The 27,031-nt window shown below is 52.0% G+C and overlaps 1 protein-coding gene across 1 annotated transcript in view; it reads right to left on the bottom strand.

Annotated features, from left to right (window-relative positions):
* The window catches only part of LOC147697250 (uncharacterized), a 91,779-nt gene extending 65,459 nt beyond the window's left edge, over positions 1–26,320 (bottom strand). The window contains exons 1-3 of the mRNA XM_086936125.1: positions 26,210–26,320; positions 2,771–3,041; positions 1,675–1,945 (exon numbers count right to left, since the gene is read on the bottom strand). Coding sequence (XP_086792251.1) covers positions 1,675–1,945; positions 2,771–3,041; positions 26,210–26,320 — 653 coding nt within the window. The remainder of the gene's footprint in view (positions 1–1,674; positions 1,946–2,770; positions 3,042–26,209) is intronic.
* Between the last annotated feature and the right edge of the window lie 711 nt (positions 26,321–27,031).

The raw sequence follows: 27,031 nt of genomic DNA, 5'->3' as shown, positions 1-27,031 counted from the left end.
TGTCCAGGGCAAAATGCAGAGTGAGTACATGAGAATCTGCACAGGCAAGGGCCAAACAGCAGAGCCAGTGTCCAGGGCAAAGTGCAGAGCGAGTACATGAGAATCTGCACAGGTAAGGGCAACACAGCAGGGCCAGTGTCCTGGGCAAAGTGCAGAGAGAGTACATGAGAATCTCCACAGGCAAGGGCAAAATAGCAGGGCCAGTGTCCAGGGCAAAGTGCAGAGCGAATACATGAGAATCTGCACAGGCAAGGCAAAACAGCAAGGCCAGTGTCCAGGGCAAAGTGCAGAGTGAGTACATGAGAATCTGCACAGGTAAGGGCAAAACAGCAAGGCCAATGTCCTAGGCAAAGGGCTGAGCGAGTACATGAGAATCTGCATAGGCATGGGCTAAACAGAATGGGCCAGTGTCCATGGCAAAGTGCAGAGCAAGTACATGAGAAGCTGCACAGGGAATATGTGTGACTGTACCTTTCCATGATCAGCAACACAGTCAGGGGGTAACAATGGGCAGTACAAGCCCACCTGTGTGAGAGACAAGTGTTTGAGGGTGACTAACACTCAGACTTGGCTGTCGGGCTGACTGAGAGCTGGCTGTGTGTCGGGGATAGTTGGAGCACTTGACCAGGGAGAGAGCGGCCCAATCGAGGTAGAGCTATCAGTGGCTTGGCAAGCCAGAGGGCTGCTTGGACCAGGTGGTGTAGTGGCACATGGAGGTGTAGTCATGCTGACGTGAGACACAGTGTGGCTGGGAGACTGTGGAGGGGTGCCTTTCCACTTCTATGGAAGTCTAAATGGCCTCACTGTCTTGGTAGAAGTGGGAGGTGGGGCGGACATAACAGGCACACTCTCCAACGAACTGCATCAGGTGCAGACGCTGGCGCTCCCTCTGGGGACATGCTGGATCTAGCGGAACGCTTCGCCTGGCTTCGCCTTTGACCCTCCAGCCCCTGTTTAACAGGTGTAATCCCTACAGTGCCCTCCTTCCCCTGCTTTGGAATGGCAGTTGAGGTAGTGGGTGAAACTGCCTTGGAGCCCTTCTGAAGTTTACCCTTGCCATGCACCACCTCCTCAGTGGGCACAGAAACTGCATGCCTTTCTTTGTGAGATGCTTTAGGGACAGGAGAGTCCTTAGCTGGGAATGCCTCTGAGGCATGTGATCCTGAGGTCTGCATCTTTGCTTTTTGTGCTTTAGTGTTGCCTTGTCTTTGTGCTCTGAGGTGGCTTTGGTCTTCTGTGGGTATGGCGTCTGTGGCTGGGACCACTTGGGTTGTTGCTGCTGTGTACTTCGTGTGCTGTATCGTGACTTTGAGGTCTGTGGACCGAGGTCACTATCGTCAGACGTGGACACTGCCAGGGGGTGGACAAAGTCTCCGGAGCTGGACTGGGAGTATGTGCCTGTTGAAGGGCAGAGGTCATTGTAGAGAACAAAGCCTGGACAGTCGATGCAGCCCACCCACGTCTGAATGTATGCCCTCCATGAAAGCAACCACCGGGGCCAATTTTTTGTCATGGTCAATAAAGGCATTGAGGAGAGCTGTCTGGTCGACACACAGCTGGCGCAAAAGATCAACAGACTTAGCACTGATGGCAGCAGGAGGAACAGGGGTAGGGGCAACTGTGCCAGGTGTGAAGGTAACTTGTCCCCTCTTCCTGACCCGGACACAGCAGCACCTGAGAAAGTGGCTGGGCGGGTGGGCACTGGCCGCTGTGTGGTTGAAGATGATGCAGGGTCCCCATTCCCTGTGCCCGCCAACATGGATGCATCCCCGCTTGGCATCAGATGATGTGGTACTTTGCGTCTCACGCTGGGATTCCTCCTGCAGACTCCGGTCCCCCTCTGAGGCGCTGGTGACGTCTGTGTCACTGGGTTTCTGTGCAGCTGTTGCGCTAGTTTCACCCCCACTGGTGTCCGTCTTCTGTCCCTCCGTGACCACAGGAGATTCTGCATGAGAGAGAAATGTAGGGTCTGGTCAGTGGCAGCAACATGAAAAACCTATGCAAGCAATGCATTACAAAAGATGACCAAATCTACATGTTGCACACCACCCTCTGCAATCACATCGCGGCACCTCACTATATAGGCTCAAACAGTGCGTGGAACCCAGATTTTCAGTCATGATTTAGCCATGTGATGGCCACACAGCACCCTGCTTGTGGCTCTATTCAACCAGACACACAACTAGCTCTTCGCACACCTAGGGATATGATAGGGGCACACCACTTGTTGCCACTGACAGATCTAGATGGAACAGTAGAGGACAACACAGACACAGACTACAACATAACAGTCCACAATGGCGATGAGCCAATGCCACCCACCATGTTGTACTTTGGGGCCAAAAGGCTGTTGCACATTGTTATCAGATGTCTAGGCCTCCGCAATATGGGTGCATGCAATGAACGCATTGATGAAGTCACACTCAGATTGGAAACACTGCCGTTCCCTCCCAATGTGATTCCCCAGACTACCCCAATGGAAAAGAAACCTGATAGCACAACTCAGACTGCAATGGAAATGCCCAGCATGGAAAATTACCTTTGTAAGTACAGGTAGGGCAAATGCATGACACTGGCACCCAGCCCAGCAGCCACTTACCCGCCATTGCATCACACCACCAACATCATACCCCAGCAACTGGGACGCCCCGTTGCTGGGGTAGCCATGCGCTATAGAAGCAGATTTAACATAACATATAGGCCAGCGCCGGCCCAGGCTTTGTGCACATGCAGCCACTCCCAGCCAAAGTCATCCTCCCCATTTACTCACCCCTGGCTGTCTGCTGATGCTTATTCAAACTTGCATCCAGCTCAGGCTGAGTCCCCGCCAAGATGCGGCCCATTAGTGGTGTAAATCTGCGCCGTGCTAAACGCCCAGTGCGAGGAAGCAGCTCCAAGATAATCTCTGCCATGTTCTTTGCCAGCCAGCTGATGTCGTCCCACCTCTTGTGGCAGTGGGTGTGCCATCGATTAGAGACCCCCAGAGCTCGCACCTTGGCTGCCATGGCTCGCCACACGGCCTTACGCTGGTGTACCTTGAGCTGCAGGTATGGGAGACAAGAGGGGGAAATGATCAGTGACACAGTGTAATGTTCCAACATCTATCAGTATAGCAGCCATCTAGGCTCACACTGAGATGGACAACAGGGGCACACACAGCCATTCAGCCAAGCAATAAGTCCTGACTCCTGCATGAACAACCTACTGTGTCACTGTATGGATGACAACACAACCCAGTTCACTCATACCTACAGCTGTAGTCAGGGAAACCTGTGACATTGGAACACACACTTTTACCCTGGAGATAGCATGTTTGGCAGTGCATGACACAACCCCACACCCTCAGGCACATACTGCATCAGTCCAACTACATGTGTTCCCCCCTGCCCTACACCTCTACTTTTGAGGATTTACCACAAAATTTGGGGCACCATACAGCCTTAGGTACTGTGTGAGCCCCTCGTCCACCAGGACCTCCAGCTCCTCGCTTGTGAATGGACTGGCACAGATCTTCTCTGTCCTTGCCATCACTGTGGACATGGAACAACTGAGGTGGGATTGGGTGATGAGGGGTCTCAGGCAGAAGTCCCTGGAGGTAGCAGCAGAAGAGGGATTCAGGCAGCAGTCCCTGGAGGCAGCAGCAGAAGAGGGGTCTCAGGCAGCAATTCCTGGGGGCAGCAGCAGAAGAGGGGTCTCAGGCAGCAGTCCCTGGAGGCAGCAGAGGGGTCTCAAGCAGCAGTCCCTGGAGGCAGCAGCAGCAGGTCAGGGGGCTCTGGCAGTAGGCTCTGGCATCAGTGGAAATGTGAGGCTCCCTCCCAGACATACATAGCCGCCCGGGGTCATTTCAAAGGTGCTAAACTGCAGCAATTGGTGGTCGAGGTCTGCCTCTTTCAAAAGCATCCAATGACAGTTTCCACGGTGGTGGAGCAGGCCTACCGCGATTTTCAAAATTGCATCAAGCCACCGCAATCAAGGTTCCCATTGGCTAAAGGGTCTGCTCTATGAAGGTGACATACCGCAGGGGCCTCGTGCACGCTACCACGATGGTGCATCTTTCAAAAGCATCCAATGACCGCCTCCGCAGTGGCGGTGCATGCCTACCACGATTTTCAAAATTGCATCATGCCACCGCAATCAAGGTTCCCATTGGCTCTAGGGCATGCTCCATGGCGGTGACACACCGCAGGGGACCGGTGTGCGCTACCGCAATAGTGTATCTTCCAAAAACATCCAATGACTGCCTCCGCGGTGGCGGAGCATGCCTACCGCGATTTTCAAAATTTCATCATACCACCGCAATCAAGGCTCCCATTGGCTCTAGGGCATGCTCCATGGCAGGGACACACCACTGGGGGCAGGCGGTAGCTACCGCGATTTGGGTGGCGGAGCGTGCCAACCGCCGTCTTCCCATGTCTCTATGGCTATCACTACCACACTTGTGTGAATGGGGGGGTGCTGGTGACACACCGTTGGGGCCAGGCTGTAGCTACCACGATTTGGGTGCCATACAATCACATGATAAATAACAACAAGGGCACCCAAACGAGTCAGCACAGGACCTCGGGGAACATATTAATGAAGACAACAGTGGTCCCATGCACAAAGGGATTTAGAACGCAGAATAAATATAGACACATTGGAAACTATATTAAGTAAGACTTGTCCAGCCGGACAGAGGTCGAATTTTTACTTTAGAGAGGAAATGTTTTGAGAAGATACCTTCAACAATTCTATAGAGAAGGGCACAAGCCTGTACCCAAACATGTACAGATTGTCATAGTGAGAAAGGTAGATAGAGAACCAGGCAGCGATAGCACAAGCTACGCGGGAGGAGTCACGCCACAGTTAGGCACCTTCTCCTAGCCCCTGACCCGAAGAAGTGCGCTCACGCATTTCACCAGGTACAATGCGACCGTGGACTGACTGAATACAGGTCATATTCTTCACTTATTTTCACCTTTTCTTTTTTCCTATTTGCACTGGTCCTGAAGAAAGCCCACCGACCTATACAGGCAACGAGGCTGAAACATGTCGACCATTTTTTAATACACACCATACAGTGCGCTTGAATTCCTAACCATTCCAAAGCAGCACCAGATCCAACTGCCCCCCCTTTGTTTGGGCTACCCGAATCCAGACCCAATAAAGTTAGGTATCTGGCTGTCCGAGTATTTTAACTCACTTCCCTACCACCTCACTTTCCACAATCACTACTGTTTTAAGCAAGGGTAAATCCTCCAGGCGGAGGGTGCATGAATACTGACCCAAGGATTATGCACACATGTGTATAAAAGAGCGGGGAGACAACATATACCGCTACGAACACTCAGAATACACGTGCATGAGGGTCTTTTAATTTGTGAGACACCACGTACCTACCTGCATACCCTGGTTATGCAGGACAAGTGATCCTTCCCCCATGATTTATGGAGCATGCCAACCTCCTTCTTCCCATGTCTCTATGGCTATCAATATCGCACTTGTGTGAATGGAGGGTGCTGGTGACACACCGCTAGGGCCAGGCGCTAACTACCACCATTTGGGTGCCATACAATCACATGAGGCACCGCGATTTGAGTGGCGGAGCATGCCAACAGCCATTTGGACATGTCTCCATGCCTATCACTAGCACTCTTGTGTGAATGAGGGGTACTGGTGACACACCGCTGTGGCCAGGCGGTTGCTACCGTGATTTGGGTGCCATACAATCAAATTAGGCGCCACTATTTGGGTGGCGGAGCATGCCAATCGCCATCTTCCCATGTCTCTCTGGCTATCACTACCACTCTTGTATGAATGGGGGGTGCTGGTGACGCACCGCTGGGGCCAGGCGGTAGCTACCATGATTTGGTTGCCATACAATCACATGAGGCACCGATATTTGGGTGGCGGAGTGTTGGACTTCGCCCTTCTGGCAGGTTCACCCCTAAACTTTTTGCTTTTTATGGTGACCTGGTGTTAGTGATTATTTTTGCTTTTGCGAACTTTACCACTGTGTCCCAGGGTAAAGTGCGGGCGTGTAGTGAGGTTGGCCTGCCCCCCCATGGGAATGCATGGGGGAATGTATGTGTCCCTGGTAGTTCCTGATGCGTGGGGAGTGCAAGCTTGAGTTTGGTATGTGCGCCTCGTGTGATTAAATGCTGCGCAATGATGTGTGCGGCATGATTGTGTCTAGTGTGGAAGTGCCACTTCTAGAAGTTGGCCTGTCTGTGTAAATTATGTGAATTGGCTGTCTGGCTTGTAAATTGGCTGGAGCTGGCTGGTGAGCCTGGCTCCAGGAGTCAGGATGGGTCTGCCCCGGTGGTGAGTGGAGAGATCTGCATGATTATTGTGAGGGAGGGGTGCACCTGGGACCTGAATAGGGCTGGGACTCCTTACACAATGCTGGCTTCGCCCCCTGTCGTGAGACTGATGACCCTAGCCTGACTAGTGAATGGGAAGAGTGGCTGAGCACAACAGAGTGCTTCAGAACCAGCTGCGCCTGGTTTTTCCCTTCACCCTGAAGCCTAAACAAAGGGATTTGGTGTATAAAAGAGGTGCTGTGACCCCATGTTCTTCTCCTGATCCTAATTTGAGGGGGGCCTGCTGCTGCTGCTGGGCGCGAGGAGAACCGGCAATGGGGACTGCCTTCCTGCCTGGAGGGCCCTGTGAGCTGGCTCCCGGGCCCAGCCTTTGCCCCCCTGCCTGCCTAAAGACCTTGCTGGACTTCTTATTGACTTTTGTACCTAAAGTCAATCAATCAATCAAAGACATTTATAGAGCGCACTACTTACCTGTAGGGTCTCAAGGCGCTAAAGGGGGGGGGGTGCCGTTACTGCTCGAACAGCCAGGTCTTGAGCTTCTTCCTGAAGGAGAGGTGGTCTTGGGTCAGGCGCAGGTCGGTCGGGACACCCCAGCGCCGCACGGCCACCAGCTGCTGCGTGTGCCTTCCCTGCCTGACTGCCTTGTTGCTGCCTGCCGCCGCGTGACCACGCCCCCTGCCCCCGAGCGGCGTGGTCCGTGCTCGACTGACCTGCCCCTGCTGTTTTTGCTGTATTTAGATTGTTTTGTCGTTTAGTATTGCCTGTTTTATTGTAACTGTATTTTTCTTCCTGTTTTTTGCCGCCGTTCGTCCTCCCTCCCCGCTTCCCGCCACCACCGCTAACCCCGCCCCTTTTGCCTTCTGTACCCTCCCCGCTCCCGCCTCCCAGCTGCTCCGCCCCCCCGCGCACTTGGCCATATATGGCGACCGTGCGACGCAGGTGAGTGTGACCTAGTTCTAGGACAACCCCGCGCCGCACGGCCACCAGCTGCTGCGTGTGCCTTCCCTGCCTGACTGCCTCGTTGCTGCCTGCCGCCGCGTGACCACGCCCCCTGCCCCCGAGCGGCGTGGTCCGTGCTCGACTGACCTGCCCCTGCTGTTTTTGCTGTATTTAGATTGTTTTGTCGTTTAGTATTGCCTGTTTTATTGTAACTGTATTTTCCTTCCTGTTTTTTGCCGCCGTTCGTCCTCCCTCCCGCTTCCCGCCACCGCCGCTAACCCCGCCCCTTTTGCCTTCTGTACCCTCCCCGCTCCCGCCTCCCAGCTGCTCCGCCCCCGCGCACTTCGCCATATATGGCGACCGTGCGAACGCGCAGCGGTAACGCGCAGCGGGTGCGCAGTTTGTGCGCCGAAGGCGCGCCAAAGGTAAGCCCGTCTGCGCCCGTCCGCGCCTGGACCGCGCCCAGTGCCAGGACCCCTGGCCCACGAGGACCCCGGCCAACCCGCCTGACATACACCGCCGCCGCCCTCATCGCACTCAACTCCGGCCGATTCCCAGGATGCTACCGAGCCACCCCACGGACCCTTCAGCTGCCACGCCTGCAAGTTCACCTGCATCCGGACCTGCCCGGCACCAGCACCTGCCAAGCGGAACACCAGCAGCAAACACCTCAAGTGCATCCTGCTCAACACCCGCTCCGTCCACAGACACGCCATCGAACTCTGGAACCTCCTAGACGCCACAGCCCCAGACGTTGCCTTCATCACGGAGACCTGGATGAACGCCTCTTCAGCGCCCGACATCGCCATCGCCATCCCAGAGGGCTACAAGATCACCCGGAGGGACCGCACCGCCAACCAGATGGGTGGAGGCATCGCCATCATCCACAGGAACACCATCCGAATCACGACTAGCACCGACAACACCCTAACCACCGCCGAACACCTGCATTTCCAGATCCACACCGACCCGAAGACCACCCTCAGAGGCACCCTGATCTACCGACCCCCAGGACCACGCACTCAATTCAGCGAGGACATCGCCGACTTCGTCAGCCCGCATGCCCTCCCCTCCGCTGACTACATCCTCCTGGGGGACCTCAACTTCCACCTGGAGAACAACAACGACCGCAACACCAGCACCCTGCTTGACAACCTCGCCAACCTTGGACTGAAGCAACTGGTGAGCGCCCCCACCCACCTCGCCGGACACACACTCGACGCCGTCTTCTCATCCAGCAAAGACATCGCCTTCAGCCACGCCACAGAACTCCACTGGACGGACCACAGCTGCGTACACTTCACCTTCAAAAGAACGACGATCCATCACCACCAGCAACAGGTTGCCCGCAGAAGCTGGAACAAGATCACAGCCAACCAGCTCGCCGCTTCCCTGAGCCAGCACCCTCCTGCCAGCTCAGCGAACCCCAGCCAGGCCACCGACAACCTCACGAAGTGGATCAGCAACTGCGCGGACGAAATCGCCCCTCTGAGGACCCCGCCCAGCAGACCCGGCAGCGCTTGATTTTCCTGCCCAGGAGTGCTGCTGTTCTCATCTGCAGCCCAGCGCTGCAATCCCTAAGTCAAGGGATTCCCCGGCATGGGAATCCCCCCCTTTTTTACTATTTCAGAGCAAGTGCCCACCCTGCAGGATTGCTGCTATTTTCCATTACCTTCACAGGAGCCCACCCCGTTTTATTAGTTACTTTAGGGGTGCCAACCCACGTATTTATGCTTTGACCACCCCACCAGGGGCCTTATCTTGAAGAGGGAGCCTACCCCTCGTTGTGCCCGAGCCGCGAGAAGAATCAGCTCCGGGCTGCGGCCTAGCGCGACCGGAAGTGCTATGTGCCAAACAGGAGGCGGACGGGAGGCCTCCCCGCGCTCCTGGAAAAGAAGGCGGACCCCGAGCATGACGACGTGTTGCTCCCACCCAGGGCCCCTGTCATCGAGGGAGAGCCCCGGGCGTGTAGGGAGCCCTGCAGCCACCCGGATACCGGCCAGAGAAAGAAGCGTCCTTCCTCCCCGTTGAGGCTCTCCCGAGAGAGAGCCCAACCCGCCGCTTGCAGGCCGCCGGAGAAGCCCCGCAGGCCCACCGGGGAGTGGGGATCCTCGGGCCAGTGTTGTGGGAAGAGGGGGGTGTTGGGGGGCATTGCTGGTGCCTGCCCCTCCTGCTGGTGATTTCGAGCCCATGAGGGCTCCGGGGGCCATTTTTGTTGGAGGGGGCATCGGGGCACATTGCCAGTGCCCGCCCCCTCCTGCCTGTGCTATCTTTGTTTGTGGGCCACATTGAAGGGGGCATTACTGAATTTCTAGCCTATAAGGCTCTGAGCGGGCCATTTTTTTCCTGAGTCCACAGAGAGGTCACTACAACGCTCCAGGCAGCAATTACTTATTTCGAGTCCCCCATCTAAGGGGGCATTTGTTTCTAGAGCCCCGAGACTCCCGGGGGCATTGTTCTTTAGAGCCCACGAAGCTCAAACCACGAAGGGGGCATGACGGGAGGTAGAGCGACCCTGGCTGGCAGCGGGCCGCTCCCCCCACAGTGGGCAGCATTTGCCTCAGAGCCCACGAGGCTCCCGGGCACACAGTTCTTCAGTGCCCACGAGGCTTCCGGGCACACAGTTCTACAGAGCCCACGAGGCTCCCACATTGTGTTTGGGCACCAGGGTTAATTAGAGCTCAAAGGAGATGCCCAGCACTTAGTGGGCAGGTGCTTCATTTAGGCTTGCCCCTTTGCGCATTTCTTCTGTTGGCTGCCTGCGCAGCCTGCCCTGACTTTGCTGGACACAGGGTGTTTCAGCCCCTGAGAGGCCAGTTCACCTGTGGGACAGTTCTGGTGTCGTGCCCTTGTGTGGGGTACATGTTTTTGGCCCTATGTGATCTTTGCACAATTTGTGATTACCTGCCAAATGTGATTTCTGCATCATGTGTAATGTCGTTTTGCCTATACCTCTCAATGTATTGCTATACTTAGGAGGTTGTTTTTCCTAGTATAGTTATACTAGTGAGTTCATGGTTCCCTGCGTGATATTTTCCTAAGGTGGTTAGGGAATTATGTGCTATGTTCTAAAAGTGCTATTTCTGCGAAGTGTTATTCCTACAAAGTACTAATTCTACCAAGTACTAGTTCTAAAAGTGCATATTCCTGACAGTGGCTTATGTGGCCCTGTCCCATGTATATAATCCCCTGTAAATTCTGCCCATGCATATGGCACATTGTAAAGTGTGTATTTATTATCTAATGTGTTTGGCATAATACAATGGCCGTTTTTATATATAACCTTGTGTGGAGTTTCCTTTGTGATGAGCCTTGGGCGTTGTTGCTGGGTGCGGGCGCAAACGCTTTACACATCGCCTCTGGGATACGCCTGACTGCTCGGGGTTATCTTGGCGGGTGACATCCTTGCCCTGACGTAGAGTGGTGGTTTCTGGCTGACTTTGGCGCAAGCCTTAGCCAACTGGAAATCCCATTTATAACATTGTTGGTCAGTGGTGGGAAATTGGACTTGCGTTTGCACTGTACCGCAGCTGCACCACAAAACTCTGCATTTTAGATAATCACATTTTGGGGATTATTGTGTTTTTTAGTTCCATTATTTCTTCCCTTAAAGAATGCCATTTTTAGATTGTGTACTCTTGCTTCATCCCAGACTGTTAGGTCCCCTGTGTTGCACGTGTCCCTGAGCGTCCTGCCAAGATAGAGTCTGAATTTAATTTCTGTGGTCTGTTTAGATACCGGGTGGATGAATTGGTAGAGTTCTGTGAAGAAAGAGAAATAGCAGTGAATGGGCCAGACACCCTGTCCAAACTGAGGGACAACCTGATCCTGTGGCAGAAGGATGAATGGGAACGTGAGCGCAGTGAGGAAGATAGGGCCCGGGCCGCATGCCATGAGGGTGGTGGGTCTGTGGGAATCCCTGAAGAGTCTGAAGAAGAGGAAAAAGATGAGAGTGCATGGGCGCCAGCAGATAGTGAAGACTCCATAGATAGGGAGACCCTTGCTGGGTCCAGTGTCAGGTGCAGCACCCCATCCCTTTTCCCTGTCCCCAGGGGAGTGGGTAGATAGGAGGGTAGAGAGGGAGCACCAGCTGGCTTTGGAGAAGCTCAGGTTAGTGCATGCCAAGGAGATAGAGCAGCTGGGTGTGCAGGAGAGAATGGCAGAGGCTGAGAGGTCCTTTGCCAGGTAGAAATTATCTCTGGAGGGTAGATTATCCCCTGAGCGCAGTTATGGTTTTCTGGATTCCCCAGGGAGGGTTGAGTCTAGTGGTGGCAGCTATATAGAGTCCAGTGCAGGAAGTCCCATTCCCAGTTCCAAGAGTATGGTGCCTGTTTCCCTGTTTCTGTGAAGGGAGACTTCTATCCCCCTGGGCACATCCCCCATGTTGTTACTGCCATTGATTGCACATATGTTGGCCTTGTGCCACCAAAGGCAAGTGCGCACCTTTGCAGGAATCACAAACATTACCACTCCATTAATGTGTGATCATCTCCCACGAGTGTGCCAGATTCCCAGGCTCGGCCCATGACTCCTACATCTTGCGTAACAGCATTGTGACCCAGCTTATGGCAAATCTGCTTCCCGTGCGTGCATGGATTTTGGGTGAGTATGCCTAGTCATATGGCGTGCTAGGTGTGTGACCTGCTGCCCTCTGCCTCTGCGACATTGCAATGTCTGTTTGTGTTTGTCATACCTCGGTGATACCAAATGAGATGATGGATGGAGCGTTTGAGCAAATCAAACACTCACCCCCAGTCAACAGATCTGGGTGTAATCTATCACCATTCTTTAGCTCACTCCGCCACCCCAGTTCAGACATGGCCATATGCAAATCAGTCTGACCATAGGCCTCATGGGAACAGTCCAGTCAGAACTGCCAAGCCATGTCTTCCCTGGACCGGAAACAAGCATCCTGGGGCCAGTTTCGGGTTCATAACCCTCATCAGCCAGGCTATCTTGAATCCAGTGGCAAAGTGAGCAAGGGACTTACGTCTGAGCATACCCTGACAAATTATGGCAAACAAAGCAATACCAAAGGGGATGATGGACAGAGCGTTTGAGCAAATCAAACACTCACCCCCATTCAACTGATCTGGGTTTAATACATCACCATTCTTTAGCTCACTCCGTCACCCCAGTTCAGATATGGCCATATGAAAATCAGTTTGACCCAGTGCCTCATGGGAACAGTCCAGCCCGAACTGCCAAGCCATGTCTTCCCTGGACCAGAAACAAGCATCCTGGGACCGGTTTCGGGTTCATAACTTTCATCAGCTAGGCTATCTTGAATCCAGAGGCAATGTGGGCAAGGGACTCACGTCTGAGCATACCCTGCCAACTTATGGCAAACAATGCAATAACAAAGGGGATGAGGGACAGAGCATTTGAGCAAATCAAACACTCACCCAAGGTCAAGTCATCTGGATTTAATCCATCATCATTCTTTAGCTCACTCCACCACCCCAGTCTGATCCTGTGCCTCATGGGTACAGTTCAGCCGGAACTGCCAAGCCATGTCTTCCCTGGACCGGAAATAAGCATCCTGGTACCAGTTTCTGGCTATTCAGCCGTCATCAGGCAGCCTAGCTTGAATCCATTAGCAAAGTGAGCAAGGGACCCACGTCTCGGCATACCCTGCCAACTTAGGACGAACACAGCGATACCAAAGGGGATGATGGACAGAGCGTTTGAGCAAATCAAACGCTCACCCCCAGTCAACTGATCTGGGTTTATTCCATCACCATTCTTTAGCTCACTCTGCCACCCCAGTTCAGACATGGCCACATGCAAATCAGTCTGACCCTGTGCCTCATGGGAACAGTCCAGCCCGAACTGCCAAGCCATGTCTTCCCTGGACCGAAAGCAAGCATCCTGGGACCGGTTTTTGGATCATACCCCTCATCAGCCAGGCTATCTTGAATCCAGTGGCAAAGTGAGCAAGGGACTCACGTTTGAGCATGCCCTGCCAACTTATGGCGAACAAAGCGATACCAAATAAACTTATGGACGGAGCATTTGAGCACATCAAACACTCACCCCCACTCAACTGATCTGGGTTTATTCCATCACCATTCTTTATCTCACTCCACCACCCTAGTTCAGACATGGCCACATGCAAATCAGTCTGACCCTGTGCCTCATGGGAACAGTCCAACCCGAACTGCCAAGCCATGTCTTCCCTGGACTAGAAACACGAATCCTGGGACTGGTTTCGGGTTCATAACCCTCATCAGCCAGGCTATCTTGAATCCAGTGGCAAAGTGAGCAAGGGACTCATGTCTGAGCATACTCTGCCAACTTATGGCGAACAAAGCGATACCAAAGGGGATGATGGACGGAGCGTTTGATGAGCAAATCAAACACTCACCCCCAGTCAACTGATCTGGGTTTATTCCATCACCATTCTTTAGCTCACTCCACCACCCCAGTTCAGACATGGCCATATGCAAATCAGTCTGAACCTGTGCCTCATGGGAACAGTCCAGCCCGAACTGCCAAGCAATGTCTTCCCTGGACCGGAAACAAGCATCATGGGACCGCTTTCGGGTTCATAACCCTCATCAGCCAGGCTATCTTGAATCCAGTTTCAAAGTGAGCAAGGGACTCACGTCTGAGCATACTCTGCCAACTTATGGCGAACAAAGCGATACCAAAGGGGATGATGGACGGAGCATTTGAGCAAATAAAACACTCACCCCGTCAACTGATCTGGTTTTCATCCATCACCATATTTTAGCTCACTCCGCCACCCCAGTTCAGACATGGCCATATGCAAATCAGTTTGACCCTGTGCCTCATGGGAACAGTCCAGCCTGAACTGCCAACCAATCTTCCCTGGACCGGAAATAAGCATCCTGGGACCGGTTTCAGGTTCATAACCCTTATCAGCCAGATTATCTTGAATCCAGTAGAAAAGGGAGCAAGGGGGCGACGTCTGGGCATACCCTGCCAACCTATGCCGAAAAAAGCGATACCAAAGGGGATGATGGACGGGGCGTTTGAGCAAATCAAATACTCACCCCCAGTCAACTGATCTGGGTTTAATCCAATACAATTCTTCAGCTCACTCCCCCACCCCAGTTCAGACATGGCCATACGCAAATCAGTCTGACCCTGTGCCTCATGGGAACAGTCCAGCCCAAACTGCCAAGCCATGTCTTCCCTGGACCGGAAAGAAGCATCCTGGTACCGGTTTCTGGCTATTCAGCCATCTTCAGGCAGCCTAGCTTGAATCCATTAGCAAAGTGAGCAAGGGACCCATGTCTCGGCATACTCTGCCAACTTAGGACGAACACAGCGATACCAAAGGGGATGATGGACAGAGCGTTTGAGCAAATCAAATGCTCACCCCCAGTCAACTGATCTGGGTTTATTCCATCACCATTCTTTAGCTCACTCTGCCACCCCAGCTCAGACATGGCCACATGCAAATCAGTCTGACCCTGTGCCTCATGGGAACAGTTCAGCCCGAACTGCCAAGCCATGTCTTCCCTGGACCGGAAAGAAGCATCCTGGTACCGGTTTCTGGCTATTCAGCCGTCATCAGGCAGCCTAGCTTGAATCCATTGGCAAAGTGAGCAAGGGACCCACGTCTCGGCATACCCTTCCAACTTAGGACGAACACAGCGATACCAAAGGGGATGATGGACGGAGCGTTTAAGCAAATCAAACGCTCACCCCCAGTCAACTGATCTGGGTTTATTCCATCACCATTCTTTAGCTCACTCTGCCACCCCAGTTCAGACATGGCCACATGCAAATCAGTCTGACCCTGTGCCTCATGGGAACAGTCCAGCCTGAACTGCCAAGCCATGTCTTCCCTGGAATGGAAACAAGAATCCTGGGACCGGTTTCGGGTTCATAACCCTCATCAGCCAGGCTATCTTGAATCCAGTGGCAAAGTGAGCAAAGGACTCATGTCTGAGCATACTCTGCCAACTTATGGCGAACAAAGTGATACCAAAGGGGATGATGGACGGAGCGTTGGATGAGCAAATGAAACAGTCACCCCCAGTCAACTGATCTGGGTTTATTCCATCACCATTCTTTAGCTCACTCCATCACCCTAGTTCAGACATGGCCACGTGCAAATCAGTCTGACCCTGTGCCTCATGGGAACAGTCCAGCTCGAACTGCCAAGCAATGTCTTCCCTGGACCGGAAACAAGCATCCTGGGACCGGTTTCGGGTTCATAACCTTCATCAGCTAGGCTATCTTGAATCCAGAGGCAATGTGAGCAAGGGACTCACGTCTGAGCATACTCTGCCAACGTATGGCGAACAAAGCGATATCAAAGGGGATGATTGACGGAGCATTTGAGCAAATAAAACACTCACCCCGTCAACTGATCGGGTTTTCATCCATCACCATAATTTAGCTCACTCCGCCACCCCAGTTCAGACATGGCCATATGCAAATCAGTTTGACCCTGTGCCTCATGGAAACAGTCCAGCCCGAACTGCCAAGCCATGTCTTCCCTGGACCGGAAATAAGCTTCCTGGGACCGGTTTCAGGTTCATAACCCTTATCAGCTAGGCTAGCTTGAATCCAGTGGAAAAGGGAGCAAGGGACCCACGTCTGGGCATACCCTGCCAACTTATGGCGAACAAAGCGATACCAAAGGGGATAATGGACGGAGCGTTTGAGCAAATCAAACACTCACCCCCAGTCAACTGATCTGGGTTTAATCCAATACCATTCTTTAGCTCACTTACCCACCCCAGTTCAGACATGGCCATATGCAAATCAGTCTGACCCTGTGCCTCATGGGAGCAGTCCAGCCCGAACTGCCAAGCCATGTCTTCCCTGGACCGAAAACAAGCATTCTGGGACCGGTTTCGGGATCATAACCCTCATCAGCCAGGCTATCTTGAATCCAGTTTCAAAATGAGCAAGGGACTCACGTTTGAGCATACCCTGCCAACTTATGACGAACAAAGCGATACCAAAGGGGATGATGGACGGAGCGTTTGAGCACATCAAACACTCACCCCCACTCAACTGATCTGGTTTATTCCATCACAATTCTTTATCTCACTCCACCACCCTAGTTCAGACATGGCCACATGCAAATCAGTCTGACCCTGTGCCTCATGGGAACAGTCCAGCCCGAACTGCCAAGCCATGTCTTCCCTGGACTTGAAACAAGCATCCTGGGACCGGTTTCGTGTTCATAACTCTCATCAGCCAGGCTATCTTGAATCCAGTTTCAAAGTGAGCAAGGGACTCACGTCTGAGCATACCCTGCCAACTTATGGCGAACAAAGCGATACCAAAGGGGATGATGAACGGAGCATTTGAGAAAATAAAAAACTCACCCGCAGCCAACTGATCTGGGTTTCATCCATCACCATACATTAGCTCACTCGGCCACCCCAGTTCAGACATGGCCATATGCAAATCAGTTTGACCCTGTGCCTTATGGGAACAGTCCAGCCCGAATTGCCAAGCCATGTCTTCCCTGGGCCGGAAACAAGCATCCTGGGACCGGTTTCAGGTTCATAACCCTCATCAGCCAGGCTATCTTGAATCCAGTGGCAAAGTGACCAAGGGACCCACATCTGGGCATACCCTGCCAACTTAGGGCGAACAAAGCAAAACCAAAGGGGATGATGGACAGAGAGTTTGAGCAATGCAAGCACTCACCCCCAGTCAACTGATCTGGGTTTAAACTTTAATCCATCATCATTCTTTAGCTCACCCCGCCACCCCAGTTCAGACATGGACATATGCAAATCAGTCTGACCCTGTACCACATGGGAACAGTCCAGCCCGAACTGCCAAGCCATGTCTTCCCTGGACCGGAAACAAGCATCCTGGGACCACTGCCTGGACAAGACCGGAGTTGCACTGGCATACTCGCTCAGGAAGATGTGTCAGATTTTAGTGGCATGCTGCATGCTCTACAACCTAGCCATTCGCAAGGAGATTCCCCTGCTCCTGAATGATGATGAGAACCCAAGGCCCCCACCTGCAAACCAACCAATGTCCAGTGATGAGGACAGTGGAGAGGAGGAAGTTGTTGACTGCGTGAACAGCTCATCACTGCTACTTCACGTGAATGTGGGTGACATGTACAATAAAGCCATTGCCTGATGATATTTCTGTTGTCGTGAAGGAGTATGTGGGAATTGAGACACCAGCCAGTTGTAGACTCAGCAGTGGTTGTCAATGTATCTGGGACAAGTAATTTGTGAACAGCTACAGGACGTGTATGTTGACACTTGTTGCCCATTGTGACATGTGCATGTTGGCTTCTCTTGATGGTAGGTGTTGTGTGATGTCTGTGATGCCACACCCAGAACAGTGAAGGTTGTTATGTTGTGTCTCCCTAGGGGCCTTCAAATTCTCCTTGCCTACATACAGTCCATACTCCTGGTATATTGTGGTCATGTTGTAGACTGTACATCCTGCACTAAAGACGGAGCAGACACGACATGTGTGTGAGATTTTTTTTATTTTCCAAAATTGACATGTGAGGGGGGGATATTTCCATTGAGGTGGTGGTGGAGCAGTAAGTTGAAAGTGATGGTAAATGAGATAATCGATAGTCACCACATTGACGTGGTGACCCAGTCCAACAGGCAGATGCCATTCACAAGGCAATAACAGTCCGAACAGTCAATGCAGTGGTGAAGATGGTTGCCATCAGGGCTGGCTCCGTGACTGGCGTTTGGTGGGTGCTTTGCCTCCAGATACTCCCAGGGTCTTCTTAGGATGGCCCCTTCGTCGCTTGGGAGGGGGGCCTGCTGCAGGGCCAGTGGGGCCTAAGGACTCACCCCTCTCTGTAGGCGCTGGGGAGGATGGTGAACTGTCATCCTGCGGCCCATCAGAGGGAGGTGGAGGTGTTGTTTGTGGCGCAGGCCTGTCCCTCAGTACCGCCACTTGCTGGCCCAAGAGGTCCACAATTTATCCAATACGGGTGTCGATGGAACTCATCAGCAGGATGAGATCGCATAACAGATCATCCGACCGGCCCGTTTGACCCTGGGTCTGTTCATAAGCACCAAGGACTCTGGTGATGTGTTCCAGGGATTGAGTCCCAGCCTCCTGGTGTCTGTTGGTGACCCTGACCCTCTCACCTACCCTGCTTCCACGGACCTGTTGCCTCACTACTGTGGGACCCCGCATTCTGTCCCTGCCGGTCATCCTCTGGGACAGGGAAGGTGTTGCAGGCAGCGCTGGTGGTGGTGGACGCACAGGCCGTAACAGCAGGGGTCTGCAGTGAATTTGTTATTGGAGGAGATGTGGTGGGGGGGGCGATGGGGTCCTGGGACCTGTTGCTCCCTTGCACACCAGATGGGCCGGCTACAAGCTAATCGTCCAGAGGATCCTGGGAGTCAACATCCGATAGTCTCTGTACCGGGGGTAGAGACTGGCTCTGCAGGTTTCAGGTGTTGTCCTCTGCAGTGAGTTCTTGGTCACTTGTGGATCAGATGGTAAATGGTTATTGTATTGCATCCTGCATGCTTTGTGTTAGCTCTGTGTCCTTCACTGTTTGTACACTACACATTTGACTGATCCTCACATTGTTTTCCATGAGCACTACTGTGCCTCCTGACATGATGCAGTGCTACATGCATTACTTGTCCATGGTGTGAGGTGTCATTGCATACCCTGCGACCTGTGCATGATTCATGATTACAGGGACCTGTTGCCATCTAGGGACTGCCACAACATGTTTTTCATTGAGGACTCTTTGTTGATTTGTCTGACCTGGAAGACATCACATCTGGCCATGGTCTGGCCATTGTCATCTCTTGCATACCTTTGTCCTGTCATGTGCATACCTTGATTTATACCACCACACATGATTTCTTATTTTTGGAATGGTCCTTGTTGCTCTGGCCCCATGGTGATGCACATATCAATAGGTGCTGTGCATGATTGTGCCCAGACTTTCTTCTACATGTGCATTGGTGTGTCACACTGTGCTAGCTGTGTCAGTTTCCTTAGCTTACCTGTGTGCACACTGTGTCTGGCAATGGGGGTCGGGGTGCATATTTGTGCAATGAGAGGGTTGGTGACAAATGTGTGGGTGCACATACTTACCTGTCACGTGCTCACATTTTGCTTTGTAATGTGGCACATCTGTGTGTGCATGGTGGAGGCTTACATCCTGCTCAGTGGTGTCATGAGACAATATTATGTGTACCTACCTGTTAGTTTGTTAGAGGTGGGGCATTATATTCCACATGCGTCTGGGTGGTATGGAGAGCTCCATCTTGCTGTACGGGGGGACAAGGGTTCATGGTTGGAGCAGTATTGGAGGCCTCCCACCCACAGACACCCTCACTGTGACGATGGCTACCTACCTGTTAGTTTTGTGTGGGTAGTTTAATGGCAAAACCATGCTTCTGGGTGGGGTGGAGGGAGGGCTCCATCCTGCTGGGGTGTGGGCCAGGGGCCATGGTGGGAGTAGTAGTTCAGGCCTCCCATCCCCAAACAGCCCTTTCAGGGAAGGTGGCTACCTACCTGTAAGTTTGTTTGGTGTACTGTAATGGTTTCCAACAGCTTCAGGGTGGGTGGGAGAGTGCTCCATCCTGCTGAGGTGTGGGCAGGGGGCATGGTGGGAGTAGTAGTGCAGGCCTCCCACCCATAGACACCCTCCCAGGGAAGATGGCTACCTACCTGTTAGTTTGATGTGGGTTGTGTAACTGCTGAAACATGCTTCTGGGTGGGGTGGGGGAGGGCTCCATCCTGCTGGGGTGTGGGCCACGGGGCATGGTGGGAGTAGTAGTGCAGGCCTCTCACCCCCAAAAAGCCCTCCCAGGGAAGATGGCTACCTACCTGTTAGTTTGGTGTGAGTTGTGTAATGGCTGACATATGCTTCTGGGTGGGGTGGGGGGGAGGGCTCCATCCTGATGGGGTGTGGGCCAGGGGGCATGGTGAGAGTAGTGGTGTAGGCCTCCCACCCACAGACACCCTCACTGTGATGATGGCTACCTACCTGTAAGTTTGGTTTGTGGACTGCAGTGTCTTTCAACTGCTTCTGGGTGGGGGAGTGCTCCATCCTGCTGGGGTGTGGGCCAGGGGGCATGGTGGGAGTAGTAGTGCAGGCCTCTCACTCTCAGACACTCTCCCAGGGAAGATGGCTACCTACCTGTTAGTTTGGTGTGGGTAGTGTAATGGCTGACACATGCTTCTGGGTAGGGTGGGGGAAGGGCTCCATCCTGCTCAAGTGTGGGCCAGGGGGCATGGTGGGAGTAGTAGTGCAGGCCTCCTACCCCCAAACAGCCCCACAGGGAAGATGGCTAACTACCTTTAAGTTTGTCTAGTGTACTGCAATGGCTTCCAACGGCTTCTGGGTGGGGGAGGGCTCCATCCTGCTGAGGTGTGGTCCAGGGGGCATGGTGGGAGTAGTAATGCAGGCCTCCCACCCACAGACACCCTCCCAGGGAAGATGGCTACCTACCTGTTAGTTTGTTTTGGGTAGTGTAATGGCTGACACATGCTTCTGGTTGGGGTGGGGGAGGGCTCCATGCTGCTGGGGTGTGGGCCAGGGGCCGTGGTGGGAGTAGTAGTGCAGGCCTTCCACCCACAGACACCCTCCCAGGGAAGATGGCTACCTACCTGTTAGTTTGGTGTGGGTAGTGTAATGGCGACACATGCTTCTGGGTCGGTGGGTGGAGGGCTCCATCTTGCTAGTCTGTGGGTCAGGGGGCATGGTGGGAGTTGTAGTGCTGGCTGCCTGTACACATGCCCCCATGGTGATGTTGGCAGCTACTTTGGGGTGGATATGAGTGGGTGAATGTTGGATCTGTGAGACATGTTTTTGGGAGTGTGTGGTGCAGATGAATGGGATTTGTCCTAGGTGGTGTAGCTTTGTAGTTGTGCAAGACAGTACATATCAGTCTGGTGGTGGTCATTTGTTTGTACTTACCAGCCTCCACTCCCCTGGCTACTCCTGTGAGACTCTCTGGATGCAGTATGGCAAGCAACTTCTCCTCCAATGGAGTGAATGGTTTTAGTTGAAAGGGAGGGTCACCGCCGGTCCTCTCAGCCAGCTCCCAGTTCTTGCTTCTCCTCTCTTTGACAATCCTCTTCAGATCATGTCACCACATCATGATTTCCTTTTTGGATTGCGGGGTGGTCCCTACTGCTTTGGCCCTATGGACTCTCCTTGCCCACATTTGTGTCCTTCTGGCTAATGGTGTCTGTTGGACCAGGCTACCAAACAGTTGTGGCTGCACTCTGACTATCTTATTTACCATTACTGTCAACTAACTCTCTGTGAATTTGGGCATTTTCTGTGCTGCCATGATATGTGGTGTGCAAAGCGGTTGTGGGTGCAGGTTAGGCCTGGTCTGTAAATTCCGTTACGCTCGCAGAATTTTGCGGAATTTGAGTAATTTCGCGTTACCCAGAGAACGTGGAATTGCAAAAAATTCAGCGATCCGCTGCTTCGTGGAATTTTTTGCTTGTTCGCACTTTCAAAATGCCTGTTCGCAAGATATTTCTCCCCGAGGACGCAAACAGCATTCGCGAACAGGAAAAAAGCATTGCGAATGGGCGGAACAGGCAATTCCACGTGTTCGCTGAATTTTTGCATGCTCGCAGAGATTTGTTACTGTTTCATTGAGCTTTGCCTGGTGCAACCACACAAATTCCCCTCACCCATAGTGTTGGGGTGTGAGTGGTGGGTGTGGTTGTGATGTGTATGGTGTGTGATGTGCAGTGGGTAGTGGTGCAGGTGTGGAAGTGGTGGTGGTGATGCTGTGTGTGGTGTGAGTAGTGCTAGTGTGTTGCTTTGTCTATCCTTTGTTGTGAGGGTTTGTGGCCTTCAGTCTTGGAATGATGCAAAGGATTGTGGTCAGGGAAAGGGCTGGTTTTATACTCAGCTATGTGGATGTGTCCTAATGGGGTGTTGCTGTCAAGTGTGTTGTGTGTGTGGTTCTGGGAATTGTATTTTTCTTTGTGCCATGTGTTTGTGTCATTGTGGTGTGTTTTGTGTATTTAGGGGCATAGGTAGTTTGCTGTGTGCACTTTTTGGACTTCTTTTGGGTTTTTTGCTTCGTCTGCCATATTTTTCACGGATCATCCGCAGCGGTGGCTATACTGCAGCTCTTCCGCTGGCTCTCCCATTAATTCCAGTGTTTGACCGCGGTAGTCAGAAACAGCGGAATATACTGCAGGACCATCGTGGATATCCTAATTTTCCTTGCGGTGCCTCTCCTCTGCTATGCTTGCGGCGGGTTGGTGTTTTTCTGCTCCGTATCCGAACACCGCGGATGGATTTTGGCCATCACCGCCCACTATGGGCGGTTTTTCTTAGCCCCATTCAGCCGCGGTCAGTGTTTATTGGCGGATGATCCTAATTTGGCCACCTGTTTTTCCACTGTACCAGAGGGCGGTTGTTTTCCGCTTCCATGGCGGTCGGAGTGGTTTCATGACCGCCATCCTAATCGGCCCCCAAGTGCCCACGACTGCTTGTCCGGACGTCTCGGATCGGCCAAACAGTCCTGCAAACTTTGCATGTTGCTCACCCAGGGTGCATTACAGCCATCGTGGGGAACATACACAGGCTCCCTGTCCCAGTCTGAGTGCTGAACCACTGGGTTCAGACCAATCACAACACTGCATGTGCAATGTTGTGATTGGCTCAGGGGAGCTTGTGTTCTTCCAGCCTCTTCAGCAACAACGGAGAAGAGACGAGGCGGCTTCAGCATAAGGAGGTAAGTGTTTAAAAATATACGTATATATGTTTCCCCTACCGCATAGGCCCCCTGCCCCCATTCCCTGCCAGCCTCCACTGATGTTTTTTAACTGGACACTTCGGATAAAACTCCGGGTGGGAAATGGGCATGGCATTACCCTTCTCCACTTCAATTACAAATAAATTACCCATGATAGCTGTAACTCCAGAGGAAATACTAGGTTAATTTCCTCCCACTTTTTATGGGACAGATAGATGATATGTAGACTTGAGTTCCAAGATCTTGTATGACAATCAAATTGTTACAAAACACAAAGAAATTGTCTTCTGGAGTCTTTGAATACAATCCATTAACCTCAGCCCGATACTCATGGGTCACACATTTTTACTATGTCAACCAGCAAAAAAAGAAAGTTCAGTTCCCCTCATATATTTTTGTCACCACCTGTTTTCAGTCAAGCGGGAGTGCCCAAGCCCTCTGAGGACTCCAACTTCCAGCATCCTTCTGGGCTAAATCTAGAAACCATATCAGAAGCTGGGTGTCTCAAAAGTTGGAGGGGCACAGAGGAGGAAAATAAACATCTCTGTGTTTCGACTGGGCACCATCGCCCAAGTATCTTGAAGACTACAACTCTTAGCATTCTTTGAAACTAAGTTCACATATATCATTGCCTCCTTTAGACCCCTCTGATGGGTCAAGGAACATAAAGAGATACAGAGCTTGTTGTAAGATGCTCTCTCTCTCAAGGCAAAAGCAGAAGTCCCCCGGACACAGTACCTAACTTAGGGGCCGATTATGATGGCGGACGGACCAGAGTCCGTCCGCCACCATAGAGAAGGAGGGACCGTCCGCAGGGGCAGCGGCGGTCCCTCCATGCCGATTAGGATGTGACCGCCAGGGTGGCGGTCACATCCTCTATTTTTAACATTGCGGCGGGTGCAGCTTCAAGCTGCACCCGCCGCAATGTTAAAAATGCATGTATTACATATACATGCACAAAGAGGCAGGCACCGCGCAGTGCCTGCCGCTTTGTGCATGTAAATGTTGGGGGGTACCATAGGTACCCCCCATGTGCACCCCCCCCCCCCCCCCGACACCCTGGGGGCCCGCAACGGGCCCCCAAAAGCCAAAGTCCACATGCTTTTCCATGGCGGAAAAGCCGCAGCGGAAAAGCATGTCTCCGTGCAAATCCTAATTTGGCTGACGGTGTCTTGCAGACACCGTCACCAAATAGCCCTCCCCTCCCCGCGGATCAGTGGCGGACAGACCTGCAGTCCGCCGCTGGTCCATCCGCAATCCCACCGCCATCCTAATCTGGCGGTGGGTGTTCTATGTGGCTGCAGCGGTGAATCCGCATACTCCGGGACGGCGGTGGCTTCCGCCGGCCCGGAGTATGCGGATTCACCGTAATCATAATGAGGCCCTTAGTTACTTCACTCTGCAAGAGCAACCAAAGTTGCATTGCAAAATCACACCATTCAGGCAAGCCCCCTTCTTGTAGGAAACTTTCCACACAGCAGTGATGCTCCCAGGCCTTGGCAAGATGACCTTGATTCCCAGGCTTACTAATACAACAATTCGTTATTGTCAGTATCGTCGTCAGCCACAGCTCTTGCAGGTAAGAGTGGTAGGGCGGTGGGGCCTGGTGGGGGATATTTCGACAGATGATCACGAGGGAAAATAATTATTTATTTAATTTTCCCTCGTGGTCTTCTGTCGAAATCCCACCCCCCTACCTGGCCCCATCGCCCTACCGCTCGTACCTGCACGAGCCGGGTCTGATCATTGTGCAATGTATACTCTCCTCCCGAAGCCTAACTCCTAAAACAAAGGCATTATTCTAGCTAACAAGGATGAATTCTCCACCTTCAAAAGAAATGTGAGAAAGAAAAAATCCAACATCCACATGAAATTCACTAGTAAATCTTATGCAAGAGCTTTCAGGGGAAAAATACAGCTTAGGCCTACTGAAATCGGTCAACATATGAAATAGCAGAAGGCCTAATGAAATTACACATGTAAAATGAAAATTATTACTGAGCACATCTAGGTTAACACTTTACATAAGCACGTCAATTGTGTGAGTACTTGTCAGCGAAACGTACGAATTCCGCACGTTAATTTTTTGACTAGATACACACAATTACAATGTTAATCCCTTCACATTCACATTGAAAACATTCCTAGCACATCACCTTTCACACTATTACAGTTCACATTCAAATTGCCTAAATTAATACAGTAAAGAATTATGTGTTGGTGTGGACTACTCATAATTATGATGTACCCCTACAAATGCAAGAGCAAAATTGGCGCTCTAACAATATCATAGAGTCGTATATTTTTTTTTTTATAAACTTTAATTTTGTTGCAGGAAAACGCGCGAATATCACCAGCCCATAAACTGTTTTCCCATTTTGCCAATTATACATTGATAAAAATTGTAATTGAGGGACACGGCCCTTCAGCCCACATCCCTGAGGCCGGGCGGCGTTTCTTTGATCAGTCAGCCGAACATTATATCTTTATCATCATTTCGGGCTTTCCATGTCAAGTCAGTAACCTGCATTTTGCTATTCGGTACCCCCCTCCCTCCCCCACCCTGTACAGTGTAACTAAGATAACATTCCCCAACATGTACATTGCCATATCATATCATTTTTTTAATCACAGTATTTATTACCTCCACCCTATGGTCGGAGTTTCGCTCCACACCACCTCCCCCCTCCCAACACCACTCCACAGAACATTGCATTTCCAGTCTTTCTTTTTCAAATTTCTCCTTGATGCTGTACACCTCTCCCCTCATGTCATTACCGCGTCATATTTGGTCTCATTCCTGTCATTTGCCCTCCAAACTCGGCCTATCCCCCCTCACTGCCCTCCCTCAAGTCCATGGTATTGCCTCCATTTTGCCCAGACTCTCCGGAACTTTTTGGGGCACCCTCTCGCCTTATATGTTACCCTTTCTGCCACCATGTAGAGGTCTAGACCCCTTCTCCATTCCTCCATGTCTGGTGTTTCCGCTGCCCACCAGTATTTTGCTATGTCTCTCTTGGCCACCACTAGTGCTAGTACCAGAAATATGAGTTGGTTGCGTGGTAGGTCTACTTCGTTCGTCATGCCCAACAATGCCAGTTTTGGATCTCTAACTAATTCTATCCCTTAGACCTCCCCCAGTTCCGTGAATATGTGTGTCCAATATATTTGTATTTTATCACACGCCCGTATAGTCTGGTAGAAATCCCCCCGCTGTTGTTGGCACCTGAGACACGTGGGGTCTCTTATTTTCCCAGTTTTGAGGAGACGTACCCTATCAAAGTATGTCCTGTGGAGCACGTTCAACTGAATAAGCCTCAGCCGTGACTTAATCGCTACTTCACGTGGGTGCATCAGGACTATTTCCCAATCTAAATCTTCCATCTTGCCCCCTTCTGCCTCCCATAATCCTCTTAGTTTTGTTAAGTCCCCCAACATATTATTTGTTAGTGTCTTGTATGTGAGTGAGACCGCCTGATGTGTTATCTGCTCCTGCAGGAGTCTACCTTCCAGAGGGGCGTATTCTGGTAAGTCTGTGAGTGTGATGTTTTGGGCTCTCCATGCGTGTGCCAATTGTGTATGTTTGAAGAGTTGTGAGCGGTGTAGTCCATATTCCCCTTGTAGCCTGTTGAACGATTTCAGTTCCCCCTTATATATGACATCTCCAATAAGTGAGATGCCAATGTCGTCCCATCTTTGGAAACCCTTCAGTTTTGTTAATTCCGTCAACCAATGGCAGTGCCATAACGGCGTCTGTCTCGTCGGTCTCCTATCCCACCCCATACGTTTTGTTGCTCGTGTCCACGCCCGCAGTGTGATTAATGTCGCCGGCAGGAGCGGCCCCTGCACCTTTCCCCCATATAAGTGGTAGAGTACATTGTGCTGTGACAGCTTCCGCCGTTGCAGTGCGTATGTCGGGTGGTCAGCCGGGACGTGTATCCAGTCGTTTATTGGTGTCAGGTGTTCCGCCCAGTAGTATGCTTCTAGATTGGGCAGAAAGATCCCCCCACTATACTGGTGAAGTTGGAGTCTCTGTAGGGCAATACGTGGCTGTTTCCCCAACCACAGAAAGGAACGTAAGTCCGCATGGACTCT

The sequence above is a fragment of the Lissotriton vulgaris genome, chromosome 8 (assembly GCF_964263255.1).
Source record: "Lissotriton vulgaris chromosome 8, aLisVul1.2, whole genome shotgun sequence".
Lineage (NCBI taxonomy): Eukaryota > Metazoa > Chordata > Amphibia > Caudata > Salamandridae > Lissotriton > Lissotriton vulgaris.
The sequence above is the reverse complement of the archived record's forward strand: the minus strand, read 5'-3'. Positions and strand labels throughout refer to the sequence as shown.